Genomic DNA, 27,696 nt, shown 5'->3' on the forward strand with positions numbered 1-27,696 from the left:
AGTATTTTAGACCTCGCGTGATAATTGTTTATTTGCTTTCTGCTCGCTCTTTTTTTCGTACGTTTTTTACTTTTTACGTAAATACTTTTTCATGCTCGACCACACGCCATATACCTGCTCACCTTTTTCCATATACGTTCATCGAAATCTAATTTAATTATTACCCTTTATTTTATCAGAATCGCATCCACCGTCATGGTCAAGGTAAAAGCCAGAGTATCGCGTATCGTTGCATCCTGGTGTTCTATGTAGCATTGCTACGACTTGACCTATTCGTCGTTTCCACTGCGGTCTAGTTCTTGATTTTCTTCTGTTATTCCATAAGGCAAAAATTTATCCCATGCCCTCTCCGGCGTTCTTCGTCAACGTGACATTTACCAGCATATTCTCGACGTCTCTTGGACTTAATATTTTATGAATTTAATTTACGTCCTCGTTCGTTACTGTGGTCGACAGAAATCTTGTGGAAGCCAAGTGCATGGACACCTTGTACATTTTCATACGGTATTTTAATATGTAGAAAATGTTCGTATTTGATACGACGTTGAAATAATATTGATGTTCGCGTATCGTTGCATCCTGGTGTTCTATGTAGCATTGCTACGACTTGACCTATTCGTCGTTTCCACTGCGGTCTAGTTCTTGATTTTCTTCTGTTATTCCATAAGGCAAAAATTTATCCCATGCCCTCTCCGGCGTTCTTCGTCAACGTGACATTTGCCAGCATATTCTCGACGTCTCTTGGACTTAATATTTTATGAATTTCATTTACGTCCTCGTTCGTTACTGTGGTCGACAGAAATCTTGTGGAAGCCAAGTGCATGGACACCTTGTACATTTTCATACGGTATTTTAATATGTAGAAAATGTTCGTATTCGATACGACGTTGAAATAATGTTGATGTTCGCGTACAAGGTTCCGCTGTATTATCCAAAACTATTTAATTTTGCTCAACGAAATCATCTCCTAGTTGCGTAGGACACCCTGTATATATTCGTGCAAACAGGAATATTTCGACAGGTACTGAATTTCAATGCTTCGCGTATTTGACCGAACGATCTTTTACTCTTTCGCTTCTCATTCAACGCTATATATATTTGCCAATTTTGTAAAACGGATACGAATTACGGGTTATTCGTACAAAATTGTCCGCTTTTTAAACGACTGGTCTTTCTTTTTAACGATAATTTCCCAAGATCGTTCGCATAGTTTGCCGCTTATTATTTCTTTAACGAAGCCGGTCGTAAATGATACATTTGTGAAGTCTTCGTTATACTTAATATACACGTGTGAATCGCAATAGAGAGTGGGTCGGGGTCCTTTGTGTGTTGCATTCTTTAGTAATCGTTACGACACATTCTACGCGTGCTCTCCATGAATTGCGTCTTTCATTCTTCATTTTCGCCAGCCTAAATTTAAAAATTACGATTACTTTCTTTTTTTAATCAACGCCTCTGCTACATACATACCGTGTGATATCGTGACAGTATTTACACACCGCCAGGTTATCACCAGCAATTTTCAATAAGATTTTATTACAAATTTTCTTACATCCTAATCTCGTTTGGAAAAGAGAAGAACCGCCGAGATATTTATTTCTGCGATATGGCCGTTCGTTCCGCGTGTATGATAAGATACGCGTAACAAAATTTGCATTCAAAATTCGAATTTAAACGCGAGCATGTCGCTCGTATAAAATATTGATCGCATTATACGCGTGAACATTAAGAGCGGAACGAACGTTTGGCGGCTAAAGAAAATCATTCCAGTGTCCTTAAACTTGAATTCATTCATACGGTGAATACAAATAAAAACTCACGCATCCAGCTGCATTTTAACTGCTACTTTTGGCCGTACAAGTGTCTGGATAATACTGTACACCTTGTATAGCGTCGCTCGAATGTACGTAAACACGTGTTTATCTCTGACAGGATGTAATTTAGTTAGAAAATTACAGACAGGGCGATCCAGGATTATTTTATGCTTTAAAAAACACGAGAAGTGATTTACTTGCTGAATGAAGAGTGAGATAGAAATGTAAGAATCGGAGGACCACGTCAGGATTATAATTAACTGAATAAGGATGTGACGATTGTTATCAGAACACGATGACGCTTGCTCTTTAACCGTGAACGTTTGTAAGCGTCATACATTGTGAAGGAATTTCGATACTTGAGGAATTTATTTACCTCGATTAATTTGGTCGCCACGCTACGGATAACATAGACGAGATTCTTCCAACCTGATATTCTTCTCTTAATTCTAGGAATTACGTTTATTACAGCACGACGAGTCTTCCACTTAATTTTAACGTAAGACTAACAAGCTGTTAAATAGACAATTTAAGTTTCGTATCATGCTAATTTCGAGAAAATAGCATTTCCTTTGATCGTTAATTTCTCATTAATTCGCATACTTTACTAACACTTGTGCGCCAAAGTACATACGACTGTCGATGTATTTACGATTAGATTTCTATGTATGCACGTTCGTATTATACGATATTAATCAACGATATTAATCATCGATATTAATCATCGATATTAATCATCGATATTAATCAACGCTGGTTCACCGATCTGTAATGTGCTAAACTAAATATATCGTACATATTTAGTACGATCAGACTGCATTTATAATTCATGGGAGATTTAAAAGTACAACATTGATACAAAGTACAACATTGATACTACATTTAGTAGTATATTTGAAATAAACGATTCCTAATGCGATTACGAAGAAACAAATATTTTATACGATAGATAAAAAATAAACAAGTTGAGAGAAGAGCTGTGACAAGAATGCGATGCGAGCTATGGTAAATATTTCATTCGGCTATAAACTTTGATAAGATATTCGCCGCAATATCGCAAAAATTTAAATATTAAAATGTTTATAAACTTGCGGAAAATTGTATGCATACAAACATATACGTGGCATGTTAATATTCCGGGAATTTTATGACAACACGTTGTAAATTATACGCAAAGGAAGAAAACAGTAAAATGCTTTTTCAGTAAGTAAGAACATATAATAATAATTTGTTATGTAACAGCAACAGCAAGGTACGTGTCCGATGCAGCGAAAATGTTTGCTTCTTGATAAAAGGAAAATTAAAATAATTATTTTAATGGATTATTTAATATGCGAATTATTCGAATCTGTTGCCGCCTATTTCGCTAATTGAGTTACAAAAAATTAATTTCAATTTCCTTTGCGTTAAAACAATTGCAAGCGTTCGACGGTCCGATTTCTTTTTTAATTGGAGGGTTCAGAGTCTCATGAACGATACACGTACGTGTCAGTAATCTTATTTAAACGATAAACTCGGTTATGTTTCAATCGTCTTAAAATAACTAATTAGCGAGTGATTGCTATTAGTGTAACAAGTCAATTGTTATATTAAAGGATAAAACTCTAGCGTACGTATTCTAATTGCGTCTCACGATATGAAAACCCGACTATAATTGCAATGAATAATAATTAGATAATTAACTGATCGTAACAATGATTTCTCTTAATATTTACTGTTTCACTTGAGATATATAATAATTCTCCGCGTGAGAATTTGCAACATTGTCCATTGGCATATTTAATATTCTTTGAAACGATTTGAGAACGAAGGACTTACAAATAAAAGCTATTGAAAATATACCGTTCACGTTGTAACGCAAACACAGACTAGATATTAGAAGTACGTTGCTCTTTTCTTAATCGTCCATATAAATTGGGAAGGAATGCAACGGCATGCACGAGCAGGATCGTCCGCAAATAATAATTCGTACGATAGGTGGTGGTTAATTCCGGGTGCATTAACTTGCGCCGAATTATTTGAAGCAACACGATCGATGCATACAAAATTCTCTGCCGGGACTGATGAAAATCAGCGATACTGCGATGCTCTTTATGTGTCAATGGATCAGCGATTGCTGGCCAAAGAAAAGTGACAATAATTCATTGTCGATTCACGGGGCGCGACGTTCGCAAAGCGATCGGCCTTCTCTATGCTATAATGTTACGCGCAGCACGTTAGTTATTTTAATTAAAGCTGACTACATCATCGTGAACATAAATGCCACGTACGAGTTATTGAACCTAATACAGTTGATGCCATTCGAGTTCCTGCATGCTGGCCACATGCGAAATTCGACGAAACGAAAGCCAAGAAGAATCGAACTGTCGACGCGTGTCTCGAAAGAAATTTCCCTATCTCCGTTGAAGCTCTCCAATTTTCATTTAATATTTTAACGATTTAATTAATGTCTCGAGAAAGCCATTGCGGTGCGCTAGTGAAACAAAATATTGTATCGTATCGTACGGAGATTTTCGCTTAAAGTTCCGAAAGTATCGGAGCGGATTAAAAGACGCGTTCGAGGAAAATTTAATTACACGGCGATTTATTTCCAATATATCAAGCACGATGTCACCGGAACTGGTACACGTTGTTGATGGATGTGATAACATCCTTGCCTTTTCTTCCCTTTGCATCGATCAGGGTCGAAGTGAGGATTCTCTGTAGGCTGATTTAATGGTTTAGTGCCTCAGATCCATTATACGTCGTTACAAGTCCTCCTCCATCGAGCCTCCTCCTCCTATAGCTAGTTCGAGATCAGCTCGTCATTGTCTCTCAATCTTCCAGGATCATGTTCCTTAAGGACAATCTTCCGTAAGTGCAAGTTGAACGAGAGGATTGCTGCCAGGATTTAGTCGGATGTGTTAGCCGTTGTCTCTTTCCTGTATCGTCTCTGTGACGAATGAGACGTCAGGATCATCGTGGAACGTTTTATTCGATATATACCATGATGTATCTGTTATCGTGAGATAACGTTGATTTTCTACTAAACAGGCTGTACATATTTTTGCATCGTAGATCTATTTGCTTCCTCTTCGCTGTCACATACCCTTGCTTTTCCTTAAGGAGGAACTCACACGGTTTGTCCGGTTGATTTTAATTTTCCATTTGGTAATCCAGTTTCCTATCGATGAGAATGACACAGATTTTGTTTGATCGCTGTTAATTCCGCTGATTTGCCGCTGATATAGCAGCCAGGCGATCTAAATTTATTTCGTTCCTGTTAGTTCTTCTCTGGTCTGTCTGTTGTTCATGCAGGAAGCCCTCAACTTGGCGTCTCACTTTGCAAGGTCTTACACTTGTCATATTTGTCTTTCGGTTGCTGTTCTTGCTATCTCCGGCCATTCTTTATTCCTCAATGCGTGTCTGGATATAGTCTCAGTGTCTGAATATTGAATACACTTCTGAATACATCGTGCAGTCGCTTGGTATATGTGTTTTCTATTTTCTATTTCCCCGGTGTTGCATTGTTGACATGGCAGGTTCTCTTCTATTTTATATTTCAGTCCATGTGCTATCATCGTTGTTTGCCAGCTAATCTTCCCTGTGCAATAATTCTTCTCAGTGACATATTTAAGGTCAGGTAGTCTGCTGCTTCTATCGTTGCTATGTCTTTGATTCTTTCTCGTCAAAGCCGGATAATACGCTTATCAATAACGATTTTTTAATATTCTTGATCTTCAATTCTGAAACAGTATTCGTAATCTGAAATAATCTATGCACAAGAGTCGCAAGACATTTACTATTCTAATATCGTGCAAGCTTTTAACGAGAAACCTCGGTCGACTGTTATGATTAGAAACTGACAAAGGATTTGTTAAGCAAAGTGATACAAAATATGCGTTCCAAGAAGTGTTACGTCTCATTAATGCAATATTAAATTATGCTAGAAGTATGGACGATGGAAAAACGAACTTGAGACCAGAATTTACATGATGTAGCTCCTCATAATGAAATTGGTATTTGCAATAATTTAGTGATAATAGTACTTCTTGTGTGCTTGTCCCGTTCTCCTAAAAAAAATGATATAAAATTTATAAGCTGTCACACGCACCTGTTCAAAGGAGAAAAATTCTGACGAAAGCGTCGCTTACGTAGTCGTTCGTTAACGGCATGGCCTCTTCTGTTCCGCATTGTCCAACCTGTAATTTATACAGTTACACACAGTACGTGATATTTATTAGTAATGCGCCAAATCTTCCAAAAGGCGGCGCAAGAAAAGTTTAAAGAAAGTTTCTATTCGTCAAACGAATAATTTATTCGACGCGTTTCTCATTATTGGGGAACATTGGAATTGTATCGACGATATTCTAAGATACGATACTTAGAAATAGATAAATTCCAATAATTTAAATCCGTAACGTGCCAAACACGCGTCAACCGATCGTCCGCAACTTCTTTGCAGACAAGACATATTCCTTATAGATAAATAAGTACGCGTATTAAATAGTTTTAGTCGAGTAATACGGTAATAATCCGACAAAAATACTCGGGTAATGAAATCTCCAGGATAATAGAACGAACAATCAGGCTTCTGATATGATATTTCGCTTATTCAAATACAGTTCAAGATTAGCTGACAGATTCTTTAGATATTTATGGGTCCTTCTTTTTGGCTGCTCTCCACATAGAATCTGTAATAATGCTTCTTCTCTGATCAGGGAAAAGTAAATGACATCTTCGAGCAGTGGGTGTAGAGGTCTAACTTTATAAGTGACCTCGATTGCAGAAATGATTTCCTCTTGTCAGCTAGAAATATAGATACAGATTGCGTTAGAATTCTATCGCGTGCAATAAGATGCATATTGAATATTCGATTAGTCGTTTATTACAGCTGTACCAAAATGTTGTGCAATATCACAATGCGTTAAGTAAACCTAATTTAATAGATACATTTACATATATATATATATATATATATATATATATATATATATATAGAGAGAGGGTGTTTTGTTTTAATCGATCCCTGGATATCGCCTGGAGTATACGTCACTCGATAAAGTGTTTCAAATGGAACATAGCTTGTTTCAAGCAAAACATCTTGTAATGGTGACGAGTCTTACCTAGATTGTAATAATTTTTGCAAACAACATGTAAACGTAAATATATATATATATATATATGGTTTATTATACATCGTGAATATTATACTCAGTATAATATACATGATGTATATAATGAAAATATGACGTATAGTAAATATTTCCTCAAAGGATAAAATTACTTTTTCGCTTCTATATTGAACGTTGAAGTATTTTGTTCATGTCTATTCTGCTTCAAATGTTCAATATTTGACTGGCAATATTTGATAGTAAAAGCACTTCGATGCATCGGCTTTTCATCCCTGCTCATCGGTTTACCCTTCTACAAAATATATATTATATTAATTCCACTTCAATGAGACTCGATAGCAACATTATATTTGTCACTAATACACCAATATCAGAATGCCATGTAAACTGTTAGTTAATCATATATCTTTGAATTATAGAATGTTACTTCTAATACATATTAAACATTTCTAAATAGCTGTTGTATGTGCAATTTTGATCACATATTGCAAATTCCAAAGTAGCAGTTTTTCAAAAACTCGCAGCTGTTATTGACTCTGGTAGATGGCACTATGTTCCAACATAAGTTCATATTCTTTATTTGTCCGACTGAGCAGACAGCCTACCTGAAACAGATCAAAATGAATATTTTTTAGACGTTCTTCCTACTCCAAAAACTAGAAACTTTCAAAAACCAAAAACTTTCTGTACAGAATTGTACAGAAATATATAATTTCTCGTCCCCGTTAAGATCGTAACATAACAATTACCTCTTCCAATAATAAATCCAAGTATTTCGTTGACGTGAATTTACTTTTAAAATTCGTACCATCGACCGAGTTTCATACCTTGATATTTGTCACTGTAAGATAAGAGAAAATGAAATAGAACTGGAATCTCTAGTTTCCAAAAGACATATACGACATTCCTAGAACTTAGAATACGTAAGCGAGCAATGACAGCTGTAAATATTTTATTAATCGGAAGATTGGAAAAGCCTGTACAGGGCACCAAAATTCAGTTGCTCGTTCGGGAAAAGTCGGCAAGATTCGGCAGCGATCGCGTGGTCGTCGAAGCGTACAGACACGTAGATAGAATACAAAGAAAATCGGCTTCGTGAGCGCCGTAAGCCCATGACCTATTCGTTTCATGGACAGACCGAAATCAGACGGTTGAGAAGTTATGACATCGTCTTCGTCGTGGTGATCGGTCTTTTTCTCTCGTACGTCTGCGCTGCTATTGGCCAGCAAGTGCTAACTTGCTAATTGCTGCCAAGTCGTACGGTTCGTTCCGATCACGCATAACAGCATCTCGTGTGCGTAATAATAACAGTGTGCACAGGCCAAAAACCGTTTGGTAGACTTGCCGGATCGACATTTTGCACATTGTCCTCTGTTACTCGTAATCCTCTCGTAGTCCCGTGCATCGTGCATCGCACGTCATATTATACGTTCCCCTCGTGGAACTGCTGTATACTTTGATTCGCGCAGTATCGATTCGCCAGGCGACTGGTTTACAACCGGCGTGCACGCTGTATAGCACCCACGCTGACAGTGAAGCTTCGGCTGCAGACGCGTGTGTAGCTCATCCAGTGGCCAGCGACACCGAGCTACGCACACGGAAGAGCAACTCTATCAACATCTCGATGGTGAGTCCGTGAATCGCTACGTCATGTGTCTGATGTGTTGCTGCGTCACGTCTCATTGCTCTTTCGCATTCGATATCCTCCTCGAGCACTTTCATTTTTCCAGTGACATGCTTTCGACCATTGTTTTCTACGGTTTGCACTTACACACGTTGTTGCTCTCCACCGTCTCGCTTCGTCTTTATCCGTCTCCTTATTACCATTCCCTTCAGTTATTGCCTGTTACTTGCTTCTTGCGTATTTTGTTCGTGCCAGAAGTTGCAGTTACGCGACAGCTCAGGTTCACTGGGGGGTCAGCTCTCGAATAAATCTTGTTAGAATGTGACAGTTCTGTCGGTTCGGTAATCAACGTTTGGTATTACGAAATTTGCGAGTATCCTGTGGTATCGCAGACTTTTACGTGGAAGCACGTGGTGCTGACGTAAGATATACATATTTTGTCGTAACTGTGTTCGGGTATACGTACGAATCGATCACTGTCTTTTCAGGGTTACTGTATGAATAAGACAGTAGATTCGTTAATAAGTGATGCGTCAGTCGATGTACCGTTTGCCAGTATTAAATAATTACAAGCAGTTTTGACGCGATGTTCATGGAAAATGTATCAGTTCGATTAACGTAGTTATAGAATAGCTTAAATTATTACTTATTAGCATCTTTGCGCCTTGTAAATTTATTATCAAAATGCACGATTTATGAATTTTAATGGAATTTAATTTATCCAAAATTTATTCTATTTGGAATAATTATTTGATCCTAGTTCCTTTCTTCAGGCAATATTCTTTGAACATTTTAAGAATATTTGTATTTCTTAAGAATCGTAAAATGTAGTGTATCATAAATACAATTGCAAGCTATTTATATGAAATTTGCATTACACATGTACTAATCGTATTATTATTTATAAAATTTATTTATTTATTTATTTTATTTATTAAATTTATTTATTTAATTTATTAAATTTATTTATTTATTTATAAAATTTATCATATATTCCACGTGTCAAAAAATTTGTGGCAAATTCTCAATCGTTTCACCATTGTATCTCAGTATCGTTCGTACGTTTCTTGCTATTTTCCATCATATGGTTTAGTCGTTACTATATGGTTACTAAGTGAATCACATGAATGTTCAAATACGAAATAACGTCAACACTATGTAATAACATGAGAGTTATAATGAACTGCTGGGAAACACGATACTCGTGTGATGATTTAATTTTAACACGATTTAATTTAATGTTAAACACGAGCGTTGGAAACTTAGATGTTATAATGGAAAATATCATCAATTTTCTTAACAGTACTTAGAATATGAGTGAAAGGTTTGAATACTTATTAAAAGTTTTCGAAGGAATGAAATTCGTAGCGTAATAGTAGAAATACATTTGCGCAGAAGGAGTAGAAGAATTCAATTGGAGAAATAGAAAGAAGCACAGTAACTTGCAAGCACTTGTAAACAAAATCGTGCCACATGGCGATGAAGCTCGTAAAACAACGCGAAATTTTTCTCACGATCTTTTTTTAATTTCAATTTTTAATTTCATTTAGTTGATTTAATTTAATTTAAGTTAATTGACTCGGTTATTAAAATCACTCTATGTAGGATGTTCTGGGTATCTTCTGCGAAGCGAAACTAACATATTCTACGAATAGAGGTTAACAAGGATGTAGGCTCGTAAATACTTTACTGAATATTTAATTGTAATTTAAAAAATTAAAAATACGAAATGGCATGATGGATTATGTAGCTTTGAATTTCTTGAGAGCCGAATCATTATGATGAAAAAAATATAAATTATTCTTTTTTTAATTTAAATTGTGCATTTTAAAATATGTCTATTTGAGAGACAATTATACTTAATATACTTAATTATAATTATACTTAAGCTAAGAAAGGAGCTAAACTTACGAACGTATGCCAGTACGATTCAAGAGGGTAATTTTAATGATTAAACGAGCATTATCCTTGGTACTAACCTAACCCAAGATCGTTGGACATTACGCCATTGAATTTCTATTTGAGTAGAACTTAAAAGAGAAAGATTACGCGACTAGAGTTAACACGCATTAGAAATTAATGTAGAGAATTCGCGACGCATTTCTATTCACCGAAGAAAAAGTATAAAAATAATCTGCTAATAGAAAATATTTTGAAATACCCTGTATAGTATATTTTCTACAAATGCTAGCAATTTGTTGTTTAATTTTTTCGCGACTAGACCTGTGTATCCCACTTAAATACTCGAACTGCAGGTGACGCGATCATATTTTTCGCCACTATTTCGATATACTTGTGTATAGGGTGTCTCGTGTAACGCGACTCGTATTTTTCTGCCATCTGCGTCCATGTAATAAGAGAGTGTATCGAACTGTAGTTTAGTATCGCCGAGTGTACTGCGAACGACGATAAAATATTTCAAAAATACTTTATTTTCATAGCGAAACCAAGGGCTGTTTAGGGAACGCAAATACGACACCATGTGTCGTTTTTTCCATGAGATGGTACAGGATTTTACGAAAAATTCAAAAAAATTCAAAAAACGTGTTACAGATATTTTTGTTTACTTAATGCCACGTTCACTATGGTGGAAATAATATTTCACCCGTCGATATATGTCAGAATTACTTGCATTTCAGGGAGAGAGAATTACAAATTCGCCATTAAAGTATAGTTCAAAACATTCTTCGCAAATGGCTGAAAACTACTGAGCCGCGTCACGCGGGACACCCTTTATACGCTCCGTTCGACTATTCGAATTCTGTGTAACGTGGAAAACTACATTTTTTCGTGCGCAAGTGCACCGTGCAAGTTTCGCGCGCGAATCCGCTCTTTTCATTCTGTCATTGCTTTTTATTTCTTTTTACATTCCTTCCTTTATTTAGGGAAGATAATATAATAGCGCGCAGGAAATCGGACGGATACTTTTTTTTTCCGAACGACTGCTTCTGAAAGAGCTTTTGTATTATCTTTCGATTCTACTGCAAAATATCGTTTCGGATAAACTTTTAATCTGTGTCCCAACCGTTGTAGTTTCCTTCCTTTTCAATTGGACTTTGACGTTTTTCATTTTATTTTAGCTATTTCTCTCCGCAATTTGTCTTGTTAGACATTCGGTAAATTCTTCTAGCTATAAATTATTATGTGGATGATTATCCCCGGTAGGACGTCGTCTTACAGTATCCCGTGAGAATTCTATAGAAGATCAGCAGGGTGTTTCCTTTTTAAGCCTCGTTTAATCCGATCTTTGTACGTCCCCAGGACTAGTTGATTAGGATGTTGTGCAACGCGCTTTTCTTATGTTTCCTCGCATTTCTCTTAGTTTCCTCTTCAATAATAGTTGGTATTTCTGGATCCTCGTTTCTGATGTATCACGAACCGTTAACAAACTATTGTCACTAGAATCGATCGTAACGATTGAGATTTACCCACGCGGTTCTTTGCTGCTGTTACCAATGGCACTGTTCCATGGGTTTGTCGCGTAAAATAAAAACGGAGAAATTTAAAAAAAAAAAAGAAACTTTATTTTTTTCTCGTTTATACACTTAATAATACACTTATAATACACTTTTGAGCTCTAGACGTGACTGTTCAAGACTGAAACTCTTACAATTTGACTTCCGGGGGGATCTGCTTCTTTTTTGTTTATCACCCCTCAATATCCCCACTATCCTGTAGGCGTACGGGACCGTTGCCACGTTTCCAGAGCATTCGATGGAAGGACCGTTGGGATTTCGATGACTCATTAGGCACTTCGGCGATATACATTGTAGCCAAAGTCGCCAGATCTTTATCTCCGACCGTGACACCATCCTGCCCGCGGTGTGTGTCCTGGTCTCTGACGTGATTTACGTTACAGGTTCACTGTACATGGTTTTAACGATCGTTTTGTACATTGCTAATTTATCGTCTACGCGGAGTACTGCCTTCCTGTTTCTTAAGCGATATATCTGTCTTTTTTTTTTTTTTTTTTTTCATTTTTATACACATTTCCGATTACTCTTTTGACGTGCTCTTTGGACACGAGTTTCGCAGTTCAGACGAGGTTTACTGTCACGTCAACTACAAGGTTATTAGCGTCACTATAGGAGAATATATTATCTGGGAAATATTAACATTGTACTATGCTAATTTATCGAATAATTTAGTTTACATGATAAACATTAGAAAATGACGAGTTTGGTCTCTTGAATTATTCATAATTAATTTAGATTTCCCGTGCAATGTATCGCGTCTGGGACACTTGAAAATTGTATGACCTATCGTTAAAAATAAGTCGCGTTGATGTGACTTTATCAATTTCTATGAAAGGCGATACACGTATAAAATCGAAGGTGTACAGTGGCTGGGCAAAATTATATTTATTTTTTTGGCAAATGCTTTTTTTTTTTTTATTTCAAATCTTGGATTGCAACAGCCATTTGTAAATTGAAATTCTGTTTAAAACCTTCATCGAAACTATGCTGTATTTTATATTCCTTCTTGCTCGATAACAATTACCATATTGGTAGCAGATAATCTACAACGATACATACAGCATAGAATAGGATACTACCACAAAAAGATTTCATGTGTATAGCTTGCGTGTGTTATAGTCGTAGAACGTTTGGCAACTTCATTAGCAATTGAGATTTTATTAGTAAATACAATTTCGTTGAGATAAATGAAGTACTATCGTAATCTCGTTCATCAACAATGTACACATCTCAGGAACCGTATTTAAACGATAAACGCGACCACGTTTCGAGTTACCGAAGTATCAGGTATCAAAGTAAAGCGACCAAGTAGTCGCTGAATAACCCAAGATGTTGACGCGACCGCAAACTCACGATTCAAAGAAAGAAAAAGATAAAGAACAAAAGATGTACGACAAAGAGCACGTAACTTATAAATTTCTGGACTATAGTCTTTTTTTCCAAGAAATTGTAAATATATAAGCAAAGCAATGTAACAGGTTGTTGAAAAAGAGGGTACGTGACTGTAGGAGTTTACAGTTGGCGTACGGAGAGGAGCAAACGTGTCCGAGCGATTTGATCCCTGCGGTTAATGCTTTTGGCGTAAAGTCGATTTTTATCATCCACGAACGTTGGATGCGGCGAGTGAGTTTCTTCGTTGAACGTAAACAACGAGATTGATTCTGAAGTACCCGAGTTAGCTCGGCATTGCCAGCGCAAAATATTACAAATATCGATCAAGATTACTCGATAGACGAAGCGGAATATTCGAAGATGTACGACAATGCGAGCGTTGCGTTACAGCGGAAGCAAATCATATCGAACATTTACTGTAATAAAGATTTTTGCTCCGTTTGCGTCTATGAAGCAATTTCTGTCGATATTGCTACGGTAGGATTCCCATTATCCGGCATAGCCCAGGATCGAGGCTCTGCCGGATAATCAAATGTGCTGGATAATTGGACCATATCTACGAGCTGATAAGAAGGAAGAAAATAATTGAAAAAAAGAAAAAAAGGAAGGACATTTAACGGGTAATATAACAAGCGATTTCTTCCTAACACTAATGCTTGACGGTACGATAGATTTTTATACATTTGCAAACTATACAGCGTGTATCGTAATATGTGGAATCCACTTCAGAAATAGAGCCTTGTGTGTCTTGTGTGATCTTGTTCGAAAGCCACGGCCATTTTAGTGTCTCGATAATTCGTAACTGCGTATCTCTGGTTGCTAAATGAGTTTTTAATGGAGGTTTTAGAGTTGTGCACTTTAGAGTACTAGAGTTTTGAGCACCATAGTGATACAATGGACGTTGCCTGTGCAATTAACGCAGGTTTAAGCAACAGCAACGAGATGGTATTTTTAATGCAGTTTTTGCTATATTTTTAATTTGCCAAAATTCTTTCTTGCGTGCTTCTTGTTTACTGGTAGGTTCGAGCAGAGTTCAACTCGTTAAATTTTACGGAGATTATTTTTGAAAAAATGACGGAATGACAGTGTATGCATAGGATTTTAATTACATTTTTCTTTGCTTCATATTAATTTAAATTTCCTTGTCGCTAAAAGCACGATCGCAGTTTACTTTGTCGAAGCTCGTAGACGAAGTTTCAAAGCGTATACGCGACATACATAAATTATAATTCAAGTCATGTTTCAAACACCTAGAAATTAATGGGTTTCGCTTCTTCTTCGTTAGTTTTTAATATTCCTCTTTAACGCGGAAATTTCACGTTTACAAAATATTTATCACCGTTCCTCGATATCCTATATGAATATACATGAGAATTTGTAAGGGAAAAAATTTTAACGAAATGTTCTTGTTAAAGAACGTATCACGCTAACTAGCCGCAAACGCGCCAATTTAGGCAGAAACCTCCAATCCGGTAAATAATTCGTCGAACGGTGTACGGATCCCATAATTTTGTGACATAAAAAATTACCAATCCACAGAACAACTCCGAGCCATAGCTCCAATTGGGTTTGTAATTGTTTCCAGTGCACATATATACATACGTAATCGTTTAATTTTATCCCATAAAATGGGTTTGCAGCTTGTGTTACTTGGGAGTTGGAATTATGATATAATAGCGTGCTATATAGTATAATTTTACGTTTCTGGCATTTACATAGCTGACTCGTCGATCGTACACTTGCTCCCCTAAAGTGAAAATATCTCTGAAAGGATTTGAATAGCACTGATTGAATACTATCCCACGCGAAAAATTTTCCACCTCCATCAAAAGTTCCTGAAATTGGTACATATCGTTGTAGAAGCGGAGGTTCATATTGAAAATCCGAAAGTTACACTTTACATTTATAAATGTCTAACTATATGTCTCGCTGAATTTTGCCAATTTTTCAGATAGGATTTTTGGGCGTCTTGGAAATTTTTCAGATACAATCTCGACGTTCTGGAAATTCTTTAGATAGGATTCGAACATTTCTGAAGTTGTTCAGACAGTTGGCGTGTCGTTACGAAATTTTATTCGGGCGAAACGCTATGGGTAAACGGTTGCACTTTTTGTTCCCTCATTTATTTGTTCCATTTTATATTTTACATTCAATTTGAATTTTAAGGTATCTGATTGGCCTAAACAGTAGCTCATAATTCTAAACGGTACTTGATTAGGTGAAGCTGCGCAAAGTGTCAGTGGCAGGGAGAAATTGCCTTGCCGTTTTCGGCCACTCGACGCACAAAGGGCGCCGGAGAAAACGTCTCTTACGTGAAAAAGGTATTTTTTTGTTCCAAACGTACGTGTTACATTTTTATTTAATCCTAATTTACGCTAACACGAGTACTAACGTTTAAAATAATCTCGGTACTTTTGGTTTTATCACGGTACAAGCATAATCTTTATACTTATCGTTAGAAAGAAGGAGAAAGCATTACTTTCTTCCGCTTTTTACCCCGATATCTGAAAATCGACTGAACGTGATTTCAGCTGACTTTATAATTTTGTTTCATTATTTTTCTTTTATTGTTATTATCCTTATCCTTCTGTAATCCGCTAGAAGTTTAGGTACTAACAATAATTTACAATTAATATTATAACATATAAGTAAGAGAGTAATAATAATACAAAAGTATGTTGATTCGCACTATCTCTCTGAGTCTTATTCTCACCTTTATTGCCAATAACTAACATCACATTGTCGTCACATTGTACCCTGGTTTTCCCCTGTCGCGTATTTCGCATAGTTCTTCGCTTGGATCTTGTGCTATGCTACTTGGTTTATTTTACCGCTTGATCAACGCTGTCCGACGTTCGTGACATCTTAATTTCGTTTCGACAGCGAACGTTTAAGATGAATGACACGTAAGAGTAGCCAACTGAGTATCGAAACACGATTTATGTATCTAAACAGTTCGTGATGTATTTAAAAATTTGTTGCTCGATGAGTTCATCTGATTTCCGGTTTTATGACATCATCCGAACTAAATGCGCCCGTCGATCTATCGATTCCCAAGGTTAACTTTACGAACATCTGAAAAAGCGATTCTTTTGTATAATTGTCCAGCGAAGGGCACTTTCAATTGATTTTAGATAGTTGCGGATTTAGTGGAAAAGTCATGGATCACTGAACTCGTCTTGGAACGGGCTAATAATAATAAAAGATAATCTGGATGTGTCGTCATCCAAAAATACCACAACGAAACATCGCTCTGATTTTTATTCAAATCGAATGAAAAATACAGTTCAACGAAGAGAAAGTTAGTGGTTTACCCGTGGAAAACTAGGAAAGGAAGGAAGCTAACGCGTAAAAAAGGGACGAAGGAAAAGATCGTTTATTGTCTGTATTGTTTCGCTGGACATTCTCAGAGGAAATTCTGTTAAATATCCTCGGCAATCGTGCCGCTATCCACCTCGAGAAACTTTCTGCTTTCCAACTGTCAACTGGATTAAAGCCAGATTAAGTACGACGGTAATAAAGGGAATCGGGACTATCTCCCTGCGATTTAATCCTTTTTACCGTGATTCCCCTTTCTGTTATTCTGTTATTTGGTAACTGTTTTATCGACTGTCGATATAACGGGGAACACGTACGTTTTTAATTTGCAACGTCGAAGTATCCTTGATAACTTTTATCGCGCGAAGTTTCGAATTTCCAATAGCCTTAGGTGAGAATTAAAGTTAACCTCGCCTTATCGGCGGCTATGCGTAGTATCGTTCGACTCTGCTGTTTTCCTCCAGCCTACATGAATATTATATTTTCGATAGATATCGGCCAACTTTGTTTGAACTTGGCTCTTTTTCCTTTTAATATTTGTCTTTGCTGTTCGATCGGTTTTGTCCAGTTTTTGCGTATTCCACGACATCTGTGAATAAAATAGATAGGAAAAAGGAGTAAATATCCGAAGAGACACAAAGGTGAAGGGAAAGAGCAAGGAGGACAGCAGAGTTAATTATCATATTGCATCGTTAATTATAACATAGCGTCGCGAGTGATACGAAATGGTATGTTTTACAATTTTTGCGTTGTATAAATATTTTACAGCGGCAGATGACTTTCGATCAATGTCGGGCATATATTCGCGAAATATAACGAATAATCGGAAAGTATAAAAACGATAGGTAATTAAAATTTTATATTTACACGAGCACGACGCTTAATTCGAGTATTATTAATATAGAATTTATTATTATTTCATTTTTTATAAAACCATAACGTTGTTTGGTTTATTCGAGTAATGCTTTTATGATTTTCGAGTATTTTGTCATTTATTTAATACGAAATACGTGGAACGTTGCCGAACAAAACGTATCTTCTATTTTTATTTGTTTCGCTGGATCGTCACGTCTTATCGTAATAAAAGTAAATAATATAAACGTATGTGTTAAAGCTGCAACGCAAGATCATTTTAAAAAATACGACGTTCGCGTCAAAGTTAGGGGATACGAATTATGTCATATTAAGATAATCTTATCGCATACTAAGATAAATTTATCACCTGACGCTGTTTCGGCTAGAGCAGTCGTTTTTTCTGTGTCTACGAACTTAGTGTCTTATATCGAAGTATCGTAATCGCTTGTTATACCATAAATCGTTTACATCATCGAGAAATTAATTTTAACAATCAAACTTACGAATAGTGTTTATAAAAAGCAGCAAAACGTCGATAATAAAAGGTTTAACGTCCCTGACTTTTTCTTCTCCAAATTGAACCTGGTAAAGTATATTTTCATAATGCATTTGTATCTTTCGTAGATAATATTCTATTGATTATCAATAATTTCTTTTATAATTTCTTTAATATCTAGTAAAAGTTCAAGTTTATGAAAATTTGACAAGCATGAATTTTTCCATTTGCAACTCTCTTCTGTGATTTTAAATTACAAAAATAATCCTCCCGGTGCGTTGAACCAAAGTTTTAAAACAACCGATGATATTTCATACACAGATTTGAACGACGCGTTATTTTATCTCTTGCCCGGACAAACGTGCCCCGTTTGAAATGAAATATTCTTTGCATCGGTGACACAGTTCTTTCAGAAGCCTCTAGGCTAAATAGCTTGCACTTTGCACCTAATGAAACGCAATGGATATCCAATTACCGTATCACGTTCTGTCGTATCAATTGTTGATGATGATGATTGATTGATAACGATGTGTACAAATAACAATAATAAGATTGTACATACAGATAACAGTAGCAAAATTGTATACAAATAACAATAATAACATTGTGTACCCATAACAGTAATAACACAGTATGCAGATAATAATAACAAGATTGTATACGAATAACAATGATAACATTGTCTACACATAGCAAATAATAACACTGTATGCAGATAATAACAACAAGATTGTATACAAATAAGAATGATAACATTGTGTACACATAACAATAATAGGATTGTGTACACATAGGAAAATAATAACATTGTATGCAGATAATTATAGCAAGATTGTATACAAATAACTATGATAACATTGTGTACCCATAACAATAATAACACAGTATGCAGATAATAATAACAAGATTGTGTACAAATAACAATGATAACATTGTGTACACATAACAATAATAGCGTTGTGTATACATAACAATGTACAAGATTGTGTACAAATAACAATGATAACATTGTGTACACATAGTAAATAATAACACGATATGCAGATAATAACAACAAGATTGTATACAAATAACAATGATAACATTGTTTACACATAACAATAATAGGATTGTGTACACATAGCAAAATAATAACATTGTATACAGATAATAGTAACTAGATTATATACAAATAACAATGATAACATTGTGTACACATAACAATAATAGCATTCTGTACACATAGCAAAATAATAACATTGTATGCAGATAATAGTAACCGGATTATATACAAATAACAATGATAACATTGTGTACACATAGCAGATAGTAACATTGTACGTAGATAACAACAATAACATTGTACACGGATAACAATAATAAAATCGTATACAAATAACAGTACTAAAATTCTATACACACGATGCTAATAACATTGTACGCAAAGTAGCAAACGACGAACTAATCTGAATTAAATCGTACGCGTTGCAGTTAGTTATTTGGAAGGGTCTGTCTTGCAACGTTATCAAAGTGTCCGAAGGAATAGATTAAAATAACCCGATCTGTCTGTTGCAGCGTTGAAAAAGATGCTAACGTCGGGACGATCGGGATCAATCGGTCCCGCGGAGATCGGTAATGTACCGGACACGAAGGATCCTGGGGCAACAGGAAATGGTTCGGGAACTTACATGCGTGGTGCGCGCAGCCCGGGCTCCTACGAGGGCGACGACAGGGCGAAAGAGTTCCTTTCGACCGGGAGAGCCGGAAGGAGGAATGCTCTAACGGAGATTTTGGGCCGCCACGCTGAACCTGCGATGTTGGATCTGCCGAATCGATTCGAAGAGCTTTCCATGGAGACAGGTTAGCCATACGACAAATATACTTAAACGTAAGCTCGTGGAAGCATCCGAACACTCGCAGACGCCGCATTTAATATCGTTCCTTTCTTTCGATCTTTTATTTTTATCGTTGCTACTTTTAATTTATTACGCACGTAAGAAGCCACGTCCAAATGGAATTTCTTGGCGATGCACACGGTGGATAAAAATCGAAATAATCATGGTTCGATTTCGGTCTTATCGAAATCTGGTCGTTTGAAAATTAGCACGCGCCAAAAGTCCTGTGAAATTTGCCGAACCGAACGAACCTTCTTTTGCTTCCAATTTCTCTTCGGAACTCTAAAATTGTCTTCCTTGCCTCAGCCACCTCCTCCAGGAGTCACCCTTCTGATCGACAGTCTTCAAGGTTGCTGATTGCCCCGCTTCTCTAAGAAACAAGACCCAGTCGGCACATCTCAGAGATTTCGCGTCTCTCCCGTAGAAATTTCGTAGAAATTTCTGGGGCGGGTGTGAGGTGATTCGAGGAATCATCGAAGGTGGCCTCTCCGGTGACTGTGAGAAAATTCCTTCGAGTCTGAAGAATTGAGACGCCGGTACTTGACGCTTGACACCGGTCGAGACCCTTCGAAATCCTTAATTTATGGCACGGCTGTGTGTGGCAAGAACCGAAGCGACCTTTCTACGTGCGAAGTATCTGTTCAATCTGTGCAATCGCCCAGGGACTCCAAACTAAACGCAACAGCCGTGGCATAAAGCGTATCAGCGGCGATCGCTAACAGCTACGATAAATTTGCACGTATCGTTCGTTGTGCCAAGTATTTGCAAGATATCGGAAGAAGGGCTGTTTGAATTTATTTATCGATAATAACGCGACTCTTGGAAAAAGCAAACTATAATCTTTTTATATTGTTTTAATCCTTATTCGTTTTATGAATCTTTGTTCGAAACGAGCACCGTAGTACGCTGGTACTCGCTTGTATTATCGTTAAATCAAGGCCGATTCTGCCATTTTCTTAATATTCAGATGCTCTGGCCTTCGCTCGCTTACTATGCATGAGCCTTTATTACTCTTGACATAACGTAAAGTTACACTCTAATCAGAAATAATGGACGTAAGAAGAATGGCGATATTTCCTGTTTCACTACGGTGGAACGCGAACACGCTCTATTTTTAACCAGCATCGTTCCTCATCGAATCTTTAATTTTATTTAACGTGGAATTCATAATCCTATGTAATTCTAATTAGTTACGTAATGGTTACGAATAGTTCTGTAATTCTAATTGTAACCAGCAAAATGTGTTCCACGTTATAAAATGACTAGAAGTTAAACTTTATTTTCTTTCTCACACACACTTCCTTTCTGAAAATTGCAATTTGTCTCGGAGACATTCGGCAATTCTTATTTTTCTCCGGTAACACATAGATATTTTCCCAGCGGTCTGTACCGTTTCTTACATCGTTCTCGATTAATCGTGTAATTAATAATATTATTAATAATTCGACGTGTTTCCTGTCTAATCTCCTCAAGATAGGTCGGCTGTATAGATCGTTTGCTACAGCGTCTCGACGATCGGACAGTCTCTTTCTCAACCAGTAAGTTCTGTTCCCTAGGTTTCTCCGAAGGTCTTCGCAAATCTTGAGTTTCGCCCAACGATTTGGATGGTTCATTGACATCGCGTATCACATCCTAACGTTGCCCCCGTGTCGTCATACTCAACAGGACGTACTTGATACGACGAAATATATTCCGTCTTAGCCGGTTAAGAGACTGATCATCTGACTCTCAATGAATTAGTTGCAGGTCAATCGAGCAATGGTGGGCAAGATCCGAATTCGCCAGGCACCTCGAAACAACAGGGTTGACACAGCCCCTGGTTTCGTTCTATGAATATCTCTGTCGCAACATCGACGGAACGTGCCATTGATGGGAAACGCAGCAGCGACAAAAGAACTGGTTGTTGCAGGAGAAAGGAGTTGCTGAAACACACAGCATCGGGCCGTCACTGGATGTCACCCTTGTCCTCAAACTTCACGCATCGTTTATCTTCTCGTTACGTTGGCGAATGCGCCGGTGTGATGGCTCCTTGAAAGCCAGTTGTACACGTGCGCTACTGTAAGCATGTGATTTAACGCGAGTGTAGAGAGTACGCTATTGGAAACGAGCGTTGCAGCTCGCGTTGTTAGTAACGAACAGAGACACGTTCACAATATGCATTGAAATAGCCACGATTAGTTAGCAAGTTTGATATTATTGAAGCAGCAACGTCGCAGATAATTTAGCAGCTTTTGCGACGCGTCGTTGATAAAAGTAGGCGACGCGCTGTGGAAAAAAGAGAGCACCGCGAGAAAATGGTTTTTCCAGATAAACGCGTTTAGAACGACGCGCTTTACAGTGTCGGATGAACGAATATTTTTTTTTTTTTTTTATTGCAAGTGCATTGTCAAGTTGCACCAACTCCAAAGTAATTAGAGCGATCACTGTGAGAATAGTCAGCGGGACAAACGAGTATCCGCTTTATCAGGATCTTCTTTTTGTGACATGTTTGCTGCATTTCATAAATCGCGTTGCGCTCTTTTCACGCTGTACTTGCGACAAAGTAGGATAAAGTCTGCTTTCAGCTGTTTCACGGCTTTCCAGGAAGAAAAGAGCGGATGAAGGCGCCTAATCCTTCTGTCGAGAAAAATAGTCGACTCTCTCATTTCCTAGAGATAACTTGTATTAACGTAACTTGTATTAATATAATAAATAGACTGCGAACTTTCGTGCATTTTTACGTCTTTATTATTACATTCATAAGAATGGAACTAAAGGAATGGACCTTTGCTTCGTCTCTACTGGATATCAGAGTAAATATCTTGCATTGGATGTTTAACATACTTTTGGATATACGCGTTGAAATAAATGCACAAGTAAATGCACAAAAATCCGCAGTCTCATAATAAATAATCGTCCACTCTTTCGTTATCGGTAAATGACTAATTGTGAATTGCAAAGTCAATAATTGTTCTAGAAAATGGAAGTTGTCTCGTTGCACGTATAATTCTGTCGTATAAAAAAATATGAAAATGTCGAGATAGATCTCGTCGTACCTTAATCTCTTTCTACCAGAGCACATCGCGTACGTGTGCGTACAGCTCGAAAATCACACGATGGGAAACACTTGTTGTCTGTCTCACAGAATAAATCTTTCATGTCGTAAATATTGTATACGGATGTATGTTGTACGTGTAATGTTTGTACGTGTGTACGCCCCCATGGGCACCTTGTGAATTGCGAATATGGTTCGCAGAAACGAGTATGATCCTTTGTATAAATTTGTCAGGTTCTGTTACCATTGAAGATATCTTACAAATTCTCGGTTTCTTTCCTTTCCTTTGTTTGCATCGTGGTACGCGTAAATATCATATATTTAGGAATTAAAAGTTTGATATAAGATATGCAGTTTTGTACAAACATTCGTTATACAAACATTGGCCTATTGAGAAACACACGCGCAGAGATATATTTTTATTTATGATCAGAAATCATGTTATGTATTCAAAATTTACGATGAGAAATAAGTATTTTCTGATATTCTCATATTTTTACAAATGCGTGTGATTTGTTACATGCCTAAAGATTATTTATAACGCTTAGTAATTTAATTGTGGCAACGAAATTGTCTTGCACCGTAATTAACTCTAGTTGTGCTTTGAATACATCCATGAAATACTATAGCGATACAAACAGAATTACCTGCATCTTAAATCATTTTCCCAGGATTTTCAATTTAAAACAATTTGTGTTATATTAATATTCGTTTACAGCAATGCTGTTTAATCTCGTACCACGAAACTGTTGATGTGAAACAAGATCATCGTCAGACTTGCATAAATACAAGATGCTTCGTTGTATTCAATTTGTGAAAATATCGATGAAGTCATTAATGGGTCTAAGAAATATACTGCTGGTCAAGATAGAAGATTAAAAATAGGTCTTTTCTTCTGAGAATGTTTCCAGGATTCAAGGATAATCTCCTTAACCGCGACTATATTCTCTGCACTGTTAATATTACGGAGAACAGTGTATATTACAGTTGTCCTAATTAAATTACACTGTAATTTAATTACTTAATGTATAGTAAGTAATTACATTGTACTTGAATTACGTAACGCCAACTTTGCATTTAGTTCGATTTGTAATAACAAATTACTTTAACCACGAGTGTAATTGAATTATTTTGCAATTATAATTCTCAAAGCAATTCAATTGTAATTTCGCACAATTTTAACGCACATTACTTATTTTAATGCCTAAACTTCGCTATTCTTAGTTGCAAATAATCGATAATTAGATTAATGACGAATATAATAATTAATGAACGTGGAATTAGTAATTATGGAGGAACTTCAATTGTTTAATAACATTAAAATTTCTGTCGAAAATAATGTATAGTACGTTAATTGTGTACAAAATACATAATTCTTAGTTATGTCAATATGTACAGATGATACTGAGAATAATGTATTCTTGAATTACCGAATTGTAAATATATGTATGTACTGCGAGTGGTGTTGGCCATTATTGAATTACTTGATTAAGAAATATCTTATTTAAATAAGAAATTTCGTTGTTATTCGCGACTGAAATGTTGTTATCAATTTCTTAGTTGTTATTTAATAGGTAAATTAAATCTTGCCCAGCACCGTATACGCGGCAGAATGTTTAGCACGTAACGAGAAATGACTGACGAATGATCTCCTGTAAAGAAACTGTTTTTTAGCGTTATGCTATTTTATCGCGTAAAACGTAAAATTTTAACGCTATGAGTAATGATATTGTTTCACGTATATCGAATTATTACTACAATTAAAATACGATAAACTTATATATGTACGTATATTGTTACCAAATAAGGCGAGGCACACAAGTAAACAGCATCGAGCTTCTAACAGTATTTGTGTATGTAACTGGTAATTAATCTAAGGGATAAATATAACGTGTAAGTAATAGAAAATGAATTCCAACTCGAAGCTTGTAATAATGTTTTACATTTTGATTGTACCGGCGAGAGGAAAGTCGAATTTATGTAATTTACACATAATTTAATCCAATAATTACTCGAAATGTATTTTCTTAAGTTCGCTATAGACGTTGAAACACGTTGCGATGCTTAGAGTTCATAAAATCTGCGTCAGTTTTCGGTTTACCTCCGCATCACCGACTCTTCCCAATGTACCAACGTTGAAACACGTGTCCGAAAATGTTTGATTATATTCCGATAGGAGGTATGTTGGTTATAGAAAATACGAAATTAATCGCATGATTTTGCTTTTCGATCGCATCAACTTCGTCCAACGATCGACGAACGAAATACAACGACGAGGGTGTACCGTAAATTACATTCAACGTCGGTGCTACCCTCTATACGTTGAAATTTGCATTCCAAATAGGATCTATCTTACCAACTAACACGGGATTGTGATTGCAGCACCGACATAAGTCGCTTCTGATGCCGATTCGCCGCAACGTGTTTTAACGCGCGTAGAAATCTTCGCGAGATACGTTCTTCGAGGTTAATCTCACGAAGATACCAGCGAACGATTTTTACACGAATGTTTGTATTTCGCTTCGGATATCAGTAACAGTCTCAATTATCAGCTCCGTTTTATTTTTTTAGGTGCTTGGAAAATCTCTGAACATTTTTGTGAAGCCTTGGGAATGTACACCGCATTATCTACAAGATGTCAAGCGAACAAATAGATCATCGTACTAATCAACATCGTGAAATTTTGAAGAAAATTTTGATAATAATTGATGGGATTGAAATTTAGGATAGCGTTAGTTAGCGACGGAAAAGGTACTGATTGCGGTTTGTTCGAATAAGCGTCTATTCGTTGGACGAGGGTCTCTTATTTATGTAACGTAAATTATGTTTTGTATCGATGGCGCCCTCTACACGTTGAAAGCCGCGTGTTTACGAGACTTTGCTCGCCAACTAAGACGGGAAGCATCGATAAAAGTTGCTGTTCGATGGTGATTCGTCGATACCAAACTACATGCATCGTAACATGTAATCACGAGACCTAAGTGTCGATGCATGCGCCGCAACGTGGTTCAACGTGTATAGAGGCCTTTAGCGATAAGGACACGAGCATAGATAACGGTCTATGATACGACCAGTCTATTATTAATAAATAATAAATGTCGATCGATGAAAAATCTTGTCGAAACATGTACAAGCATGTACAATGACGGCCTTCGCGATTAAGTTCATTATTTAAAACTACTGTGTCTAGCGAATAAACACGATTGTAACGATGTATGTCACTCGTATATGGGAACAGAACATAAATATAATTCGTATGTGTGATTCGGCCGACATCTTGTTTCATCCCACTTTTGCTTTTATTTCTCCAATTGCTCTTCTACGATAACCATCTTGACTTTGAAAGCGGCTACAATTATTCAGCAAATATAATCGAAGCGAACAAACCCGAGTGCATGTACAGGACGCAACAAAACACGTGGGACCTATTTCGCCGCCTGAAACACAATGGGAAACGTTCGTATAAAAATAAATACGTTCCGTTTGCCTTCGTCGAATGTCACCGTCAGAATTGATACACCATAGTCCTCCTGTTAATTCGAAACAGTCTTCTTTACTCTACCTGTTGCTTAACAAACGAACGAACCGAAGGCGATGAATTATTTGTTCATTTGTCGACACAGGCACGATTTCCGGCGTTTCCCGAGTTTGTTGAAAAGCTCGCTCTAGTTTCCACCCTAGCGTGTGCACATTTTTAATAAGTTTGCTCTGCTTATTTTAACATTCGCTAAATCTCATAGACAAATACAGATAGAGCACGTGTTTACACGAACATTTTTCATCGTTTGTTTTAGCCGTACAATCAACTGCCGATGTTCTCCTATACCCTGTGAAACCATCCCACCCAGAGAACCATTGTTAAAGCAATCGCCGTCTGACGACTGTTCACGCAACATGAATATTTGATCGGAATACGACTGCTAATTGTATCCTGGAAATGAAATGTAATTTGCTGACACTAGGGGCTCGGCGATAATCTCCTATGATTTACATGCATGCATACATACACGTGAAACGTAGAACATGGATTTTCGTGGCAGATAAACATTCGAGGAAAATGTAATCACAATTTGTAGGAGAGTGCTCGAGCAACTCTACGGCTTTAAGGTTTCCCGTGAAAATGATGTTATCGAAAAGTGGTAACAGCGATGTTATTCCCAACTCGTACCTTTCGTATTAATTAACGCCGTTCATGTTTGTTCATTATGCCTACGGTCGAAGAAGAGACTTCCAAGTTGCGATCTTCCAGGGGACGCGATACGTGATGCGGTGGGTTTATTGGTATCGAAGGATATTAAAGTGGGTCGGAATTGCGAGACAAGGTCCACATACGCGCCCCTTTTCATTGCAAGCGGCGTGACAATGGAAAAAATTCTGTTTACTCAGCCTGTCAGCTTGTCGTTTGTTCGCCTATGTATACGGAATACTACTGACGCGAAAGAGAAACCGAAGCACCGAGTCTCTACGACGAATAAACATCGTTAGAGCTTGTACGAAACTATAAATGATTTTGATTTGTTTGTGTTTCGTCGTGTTTCTTCTCTCCTCGCGCGATATTTACCATTATTTCCTAGTATTTGCTTTCAGTTTATGTTGGATCGTAGAAAAACGCGGCTGTCGATTCCAGAATGAAGCTTAATCGCAAGCCGAACTTAATCGGAGCATTTTGCGGCTATTTTGGAAACTAAGGCTAAGCAGC

At 36.9% G+C, this 27,696-nt stretch overlaps 1 protein-coding gene and 2 long non-coding RNA genes across 3 annotated transcripts; 1 reads left to right on the forward strand and 2 right to left on the reverse strand.

The window, feature by feature from the left end:
- Positions 1 to 4,381: 4,381 nt before the first annotated feature.
- LOC126926160 (uncharacterized) lies at positions 4,382 to 5,995 on the reverse strand. The gene is made up of 2 exons (XR_007714317.1): positions 5,908 to 5,995; positions 4,382 to 5,539 (listed from the first exon to the last, which is right to left on the reverse strand). It is a non-coding gene; the product is annotated as an uncharacterized LOC126926160 (long non-coding RNA).
- A 384-nt stretch (positions 5,996 to 6,379) lies between these two features.
- LOC126926162 (uncharacterized) lies at positions 6,380 to 7,671 on the reverse strand. The gene is made up of 2 exons (XR_007714320.1): positions 7,081 to 7,671; positions 6,380 to 6,602 (listed from the first exon to the last, which is right to left on the reverse strand). It is a non-coding gene; the product is annotated as an uncharacterized LOC126926162 (long non-coding RNA).
- Positions 7,672 to 8,312: 641 nt separating this feature from the next.
- Positions 8,313 to 26,261, forward strand: LOC126926159 (uncharacterized). The gene is made up of 4 exons (XM_050742284.1): positions 8,313 to 8,555; positions 15,639 to 15,741; positions 19,644 to 19,928; positions 21,704 to 26,261. The coding sequence occupies exons 1-4, from the start codon at positions 8,553 to 8,555 to the stop codon at positions 21,769 to 21,771; spliced, it is 459 nt and encodes a 152-aa protein (XP_050598241.1). The 5' UTR covers positions 8,313 to 8,552; the 3' UTR covers positions 21,772 to 26,261.
- The last annotated feature ends 1,435 nt before the right edge of the window (positions 26,262 to 27,696 follow it).

This window comes from Bombus affinis, chromosome 17, assembly GCF_024516045.1.
Source record: "Bombus affinis isolate iyBomAffi1 chromosome 17, iyBomAffi1.2, whole genome shotgun sequence".
In the NCBI taxonomy this organism is placed as follows: Eukaryota; Metazoa; Arthropoda; class Insecta; order Hymenoptera; family Apidae; genus Bombus; species Bombus affinis.

Bases quoted from the DNA above. Each gene is read 5' to 3' on its own strand.
- LOC126926159 (XM_050742284.1), top strand. The intron at 15,742-19,643 runs GTATTTTTTTGT...TGTCTGTTGCAG, and splicing joins ACGTCTCTTACGTGAAAAAG to CGTTGAAAAAGATGCTAACG. The intron at 19,929-21,703 runs GTTAGCCATACG...TCAATGAATTAG, and splicing joins AGAGCTTTCCATGGAGACAG to TTGCAGGTCAATCGAGCAAT.